The sequence below is a fragment of the Oncorhynchus tshawytscha genome, unplaced genomic scaffold (assembly GCF_018296145.1).
Source record: "Oncorhynchus tshawytscha isolate Ot180627B unplaced genomic scaffold, Otsh_v2.0 Un_contig_493_pilon_pilon, whole genome shotgun sequence".
Classification (NCBI taxonomy): Eukaryota; Metazoa; Chordata; class Actinopteri; order Salmoniformes; family Salmonidae; genus Oncorhynchus; species Oncorhynchus tshawytscha.
Window position 1 is genome coordinate 122,780 of NW_024609361.1, and position 6,902 is coordinate 129,681.

General features: G+C 40.9%; 1 protein-coding gene across 1 annotated transcript; it reads left to right on the forward strand.

The window, feature by feature from the left end:
- Window positions 1–2,517: 2,517 nt before the first annotated feature.
- Window positions 2,518–6,245, forward strand: LOC121844654 (B-cell receptor CD22-like). Its single transcript, XM_042314989.1, has 9 exons — window positions 2,518–2,521; window positions 2,711–2,923; window positions 4,073–4,399; window positions 4,559–4,813; window positions 5,022–5,285; window positions 5,588–5,675; window positions 5,770–5,809; window positions 5,938–6,018; window positions 6,207–6,245. Exons 1-9 carry the CDS (start codon window positions 2,518–2,520, stop codon window positions 6,243–6,245), a joined length of 1,311 nt encoding a protein of 436 aa, XP_042170923.1.
- Window positions 6,246–6,902: the final 657 nt, after the last annotated feature.

Sequence of the window (6,902 nt, forward strand, 5' to 3'; positions counted from 1 at the left end):
GACGTTGTCCCCACAGTGACCGTACCTACATATCCCAACCAGAAGCCATGGATTACAGGCAACATCTGCATTGTGCTAAAGGCTAGAGTGCACAATTATGAACTTGAAAGTGTATGAATAAACCAATTAGGCACATTTGGGCAGTCTTGATACAACATCTTGAACAGACGTGCAATGGTTCATTGGATCAGTCTACAGTCTACTTTGCACATACACTGCGGCCATCTTGTGGCCAAAGTCTAAATTGCGCTTGGGCTGGAATAATACATCATGGCTTTTCTCTTGCATTTCAATAATGATTGTACAAAGAAAATACCAAAAAAATGATTTTTATTTCTTTGTATTATCTTTTACCAAATCTAATGTGTTATATTCTCCTACATTCATTTCACATTTCCACAAACCTCAAATTGTTTCCTTTCAAATGGTATCAAGAATATGCATATCCTTGCTTCAGGTCCTGAGCTACAGGCAGTTAAATGTGGGTATGTCATTTTAGGCGAAAATGGGAAAAAAGGGTTTGGTCCTTAAGAAGTGGAGGGTGTAGTACAGGCTTTTATGCACAACGCAACTCAGCATGCCTGGATACAGATTAATCATGTATTGTGTGGTTACGGTACAACAAAACCCAGAGGACTTTGCTATGACACTCACAGCCATGATAAAAATGTCATCATAACACATGGGCTCTCATGCAATATTGCTTAAATATACCATGGCTGTTAGCCAATCAGCTTTCAGGGCTGAAACCGTCCAGTTATTACTACAAAATATACTACAGAATAATGACATGTTTGTCAGTACCTTTGACAGACTACACAGTTGTTTCCTAATCCTTGCTTTGCCTGATGGCCATTGAAGTTGAACAAGGACATCAGGCCATTGGTTAACCGTGCATCAGGCCATTGCTAACCTTGCAATCTATGTCAAGAGACTTTGTTTGAAACACCGGAAGTTATGCAGTAAACACTGTCTCAGTGTCACGCCCTGACCTTAGAGAGATGTTTTATTTCTCTATTTGGTTAGGTCAGGGTGTGATTTGCGGTGGGCATTCTATGTTGTCTATTTCTTTGTTTTTGGCCGAGTATGGTTCCTAATCAGAGGCAGCTGTCTATCGTTGTCTCTGATTGGGAATCATACTTAGGCAGCCCTTTTTCCCACTTTCTGTTCTGGTATCTTGTTTTTGCACAGTTGCTGTTAGCCCTGCAGAACTTTACGTTCGTTTATATTTTGTGGTTTTTTGGAGTCAATTAAAATTAAAGTATAATGTACGCCTACCACGCTGCACCTTGGTCTCCTTCTAACAACGGACGTAACGGGTTGTTATATCAGGGTCCGTATTCACAAAGTGTCTCAGAGTAGGAGCGCTGATCTTGGTTCAGGGCTCCTGGTCCAAATAATTAAGAAATAAAACGGTGTGTGTGTTGCACGCAGTGGATTTAGCTGAGGGCCCTTCAGGACTGATGGGGAGGAGGGTTGACATCTCTACTGTGTAGGATGTGTGTTTCAACTTTCTACATCCATAACAACCAGCTCTCTAGACTTTGATACAGACTCCATGGGCCTTATGGGCCTTCAATACAGATTGTGTGTGTGTGTGTGTGTGTCACTTACTGTTTAGCCTCACAGCTTGGGGATAGGAGTTATCATTGAACCTGGTGGTCCGTAGAGGATTTAACATTTATCCTCCCATATTTGGGGTTCTGAGAATGAAACAGCTTCAGAATAATCAATGTAGAAATATGTGTTTACAGTAATACAGACCTGTTGTTGTTGTTAATGATGAAGATGACTTTATTGTATCTATTCGGAAATTATTTTTGCATCATACAGCATATCTTAAATAGACAGACGTAGACAGACATGCAACACATCACACACATTACATACATACATAGTGCAATAGACTTACAGACAGACAGTATTCACATAGACAACCATATAGCACAATACAACACAACACACACATTACATACATAGTGCAATAGACTTACAGACAGACAGTATTCACATAGACAACCATATAGCACAATACATACATACATAGTGCAATAGACTTACAGACAGACAGTATTCACATAGACAACCATATAGCACAATACAACACAACACAACATGAGCCTGGTTCATTTTCAGTAATGAGGCCCTGGACCCCATTTACAGTTTATACTTCAATGTATCAGGTGGAGTTATTCACCAGCTATAGAGTGAGTTGTTTATGTTTCTAAGACTGCAGGGTGGGAGATGCAACAATGTCCTTGAGAACAGCAGGAAGTGTGTTGGGGGTCTTTGTCTGGTCTGTAGCAGGTATGGTCTCATTCGTAATGTTTTAGTAATGTTATCTTAATGTTATTCTGTGTATTCAGTGACATCGTCTGTTAGGGGCTTCTTCTTTTCTGGAATAGTTGTCTTTTACACCTCACTTAGTAACACTTAGGTCCTTTCTGTGGTTTCCATTCACACTCAGCAAGTAGAGTACGGCAACAAAGTGTGGACAAATGCTGTTAGTGTGAGAAAATGGGTCTGTAATGTATAATCACTGTAATGTGTACAGTAACATTCAATATAGTTAAACTGTTGAATTCCATTTAGTTCAGGATAATTGTCTTGGTTTGTATTTCTGTCTGAATAACATAGGATTTCTTCCATCTTTGTATTAGAGTGATAAGTCAGTGATAAAGGGATTTACAGTGATATTGTTTTTCTCCAGGTCTTCAGGTGAAGGTGACTGGTGGACATCAGGATAAGACACTGACCTGTAGCACCACCTGTACTCTGACTGACAACCCCACCTACATCTGGTACAAGAACGGACACAAAGTAAAGGAGGACACTTCCAGCCTGGACTCAGACTCCTTTAGTGATGCAGACAGTTACTCCTGTGCTGTAAAAGGCCATGAGGATCTCCACTCTCCTGCAGTGTGTGAGTGTTGAGCTTGTAAACAACATTACATACAACATTTCACTTGAGGGACAATCATATTTGTATATGCTTTGAGTGTGACATCCACTTCTGCTTTAGTTCCGTATCTATTCCCAAGCTGTGTTGAATGGGCTTCAAGAATATATAATCAAATTCATGAAAATGTGGTCATTTATTAAAATTGTGGTAAACTGTGGGGTGTTGGGTTGAGCGTGCAGAGACACAGAGAGGTTTTAGTCAGCAAACACAACTTTACTAGGCCATAAAATAAACATAACAAACTGTGGGGTGTTGGGTTGAGCAGAGATTAACACAGGAGGTTTTAGAGATTAACACAAACTGTGGAGGTTTTAGTCAGATTAACACAGAGAGGTTTTAGTCAACAAACACAACTTTACTAGGCCATAAAATAAACATAACAAACTGTGGGGTGTTGGGTTGAGTGTGCAGAGATTAACACAGAGAGGTTTTAGTCAGCAAACATAACTTTACTAGGCCATAAAATAAACATAACAAACTGTGGGGTGTTGGGTTGAGCAGAGATTAACACAGAGAGGTTTTAGTCAGCAAACACAACTTTACTAGGCCATAAAATAAACATAACAAACTGTGGGGTGTTGGGTTGAGTGTGCAGAGATTAACACAGAGAGGTTTTAGTCAGCAAACACAACTTTACTAGGCCATAAAATAAACATAACAAAGAAAATCACATAGGTTCGGTCCTTCTTCTTCTCAGCTTTGGCTCTGTGTCGGTCTCTCCCGGGTCTCTCCTGCGGTGGGCCACATCGCTCCTTTTATGTTGCCTCCACGGCTGGTTGGCACTTTCCCTAATTACCTCCACATGGAGCCATCCGCGTCGGGGTGCATTCATGTCACTGGGAGAATTCACTTTTTGAAGACCTTTGCGCTATGTTTTTGCACATAGAACACCCTTTCAATTTTCATAAAATGAAAACTACAAATGTTGAAAAACTACAAACCTGAAGGGGTGGTCACTTCCTCGTTACTTTTACTGAATATAATTATGGTTTTACAAACGGTTAGGAAGTAATTATTATTTTCCTACTTTATTAAAAATATAAGTGTATACTGGTAAGCATTGTAATTAAAGACTGTTGAAAGGTGTTCTGTTATCTTCTTGTCTTTCAGGTCAGAAGTGTTGGAGTGTGACTTACACCCATCAGAGTATCTGTACCTTGAAGGGGTCAACAGTGAACATATCCTGCTCTTACACATATCCCAGTTATCATGAGATCAAACAAGCTTTCTGGTTTACTAAATGGTCTGGTATGGAGGCTGAAGATCTGAGCTCAGTGCCAGGGTATGAGGGTCATATAGAGTACCTTGGGGATAAGGAGAGTGACTGTACCCTGAGAATCACAGACCTGAGATTGAGAGACTCTGCTGGGTACAGATTCAGATTGATAACATCAGGAGATACGTTTGCTGGCTCACCTGTCTCCCTGACTGTCACAGGTAATATGTCACTCATCTCACATCTATTACTGTAATGAACTTATTAAGGGCAGTCATACAGAAACTGTGGTGGTATGTGACAGAACAAAACAAATCTAGTATTTCATATAAGAGGACATATATAGGAGGATAATAATGATTTGTTTCCTTTTACTCTAGATGTTGTGTTGGAGATGGATCCTACATCTGTGTCAGAGAGGGAGAATGTCACACTGAGATGTAGAACCAAATGTACACTGGACCCCATCACAGTCTACAGTTGGTATAAGAATGGACAGTCTATACCAAACAGCAACACCTCCTCTCCTGTCTATATCCTTTTCTCAGTCAGCAGTGAGGATACAGGCAGATACTCCTGTTCTGTAGAAGGACATGAGGATCTCCCCTCTGCTGAAGAGACTCTCACTGTCAGATGTGAGTAGATGGGTTTTAAATATTTAGTTTGGTATATTAACATTGTAGTGACAGATATTAGCTTCACATGATACTTGAATAGAGAATCTTCAATAAGAGGGTGAATCTAAAAGTCATTGTGTGGAAAAGTACATTTGTGGAAAGTTAATAGAATATTTGCAACTAACCTAATTTGTACTCCTTCTAAATCCACTGTCTTTTACATCAGATGGACCAAGGAACACCTCAGTGTCAGTTAGTCCCTCTGGTGAAATAGTGGAGGGCAGTTCAGTGTCTCTGACCTGCAGCAGTGATGCCAACCCACCTGTGGACAAATACACCTGGTACAAGAAGAACGTAACCTCACCAAAAGCATCAGGACAGAGTTACAGCATCACTAACATCATCTCTGAGGACAGAGGAGAATACTACAGTGAAGCTAGCAACATTAAAGGGACAGAGACTTCCATCCCTGTCCATATTAATGTCATGTGTAAGTATGTCATGTTCTGTCTATTTCTGGTGCTCTGTGAGATGACTGTTTTAACAGATAAGCACTATAAACACATGTACACACGGATTTTGTGTTGTAGATATGTGGTGTTAGAGTAGGGGCCTAAGGTCATATAAGTCATGTGTTTTGCAATCTGTAGTGAATGCATTGTAATGTTTTTAAAAATGGAATAATTGCCTTAATTTTACTGCCTACATTTTGCTAATGAGGATCCATAATAAATACAACTACAAACAGATATATGTTCTAACCTACTGACACCTAAACCCATGATCCTGCAGCAGTGTTTCCCTGGGTTCCTGTAATGGGGGTGGGGGCTGTCCTGACTGCTGGAGCTCTGCTCCTCACCATCTACTGCACTCTGAAGAGGTGAGGATTTCCATACCAGGGATAAATATGAAATGTTTATAAACCTCCACTAGAGGTCAGTAGAGATTTTATCTCACTATGTTCCACTTTACAGGAGATCCACAGGAGGAAGTGATGCCACAGCAGACACACAGGTGATTATATCAGTAAACCTCCACCTCCACACCTGGTGACATTAATCTACTGTATCACAACAGTCTCTTTCACACTATTTTCACTGTTACCATGTTCTCTCCCTCTCTCCATTTCCCGCTCTCTCCAGAGTGTCCATCATGACCCTAACAGTGACACGTACACAGGTCTGAACATGAGGACCATGTCACCTGACTACGACACTCTGGCAGTACGTCTCTTATTATGTGTTTGTGTTTTATACAGTATTTGAATTTGTTCAGAGAAAATGAAAGAGAGAGTGGTGTCACAAAGTGCTCGTGCATTTCTCTCTCTCTACTCCCTCCCTCCTTCCCTCCCTCCCTCTCATGCTCTCTCTTTGTGTGCTCTCTCTTTGCCTCTCTCTCATTCTCTCCACAGAGTGTCCATCCTGACCCTAACAGTGACATGTCATCATGAAGAAAAGACAGATCACCAGAGTGACACCTTGGGAGAAGTGTGTGTGTGAAAGTGTTCATTCAGTGTGTCTTCTTTCAGAATGTGAGGAACTGAGCCCCCTGTGACACAGCCCCTCAGATAGATGCTGAGCCCTCCGATTATCAGAACTGAAGCAAACCACCACAGAACCTGACACACAGTGACACAGACCCTCAGATAGATGTTGAGCCCTCTGATTATCAGAACTGAAGAGAACCACCACAGAGACCTGGACTGAAGTCAACCAACACAGAACCTGGACTGTAGAGAACCATAACAGAACCTGGTCCGAAAAGAAGAGAACCCCAATGTTTTTTCCTTGTAATGTTAATTAAATATATTGAAGATAAATAGGATGGATTATACTTTTACTCTTTTATAATGGGACATTTCCCCCCAAAATGTCCAAAGTCATTCTCATGTAGTAATGAAAACAACAATGAAGGCGATGCGGGCACCAGCTGGAAAATGTGAAAAAGTTTGTGCAGGTCCTGTTCTGACTGGAGATGCGCAAATGTCTGCATACTTGATCTGCGGAAACAATTGGGAGGTGCTTGGGAAAGTTCGTCAGGCTCAGTAATTCCCCAAAAACTGAATTGTCAGCAAAAGTGAAATGGCCTACTTTTATGTGAATTAATG

Bases quoted from the DNA above. Each gene is read 5' to 3' on its own strand.
- LOC121844654 (XM_042314989.1), top strand. The intron at 2,924-4,072 runs GTGAGTGTTGAG...CTTGTCTTTCAG, and splicing joins TCTCCACTCTCCTGCAGTGT to GTCAGAAGTGTTGGAGTGTG. The intron at 4,814-5,021 runs GTGAGTAGATGG...CTTTTACATCAG, and splicing joins AGAGACTCTCACTGTCAGAT to ATGGACCAAGGAACACCTCA.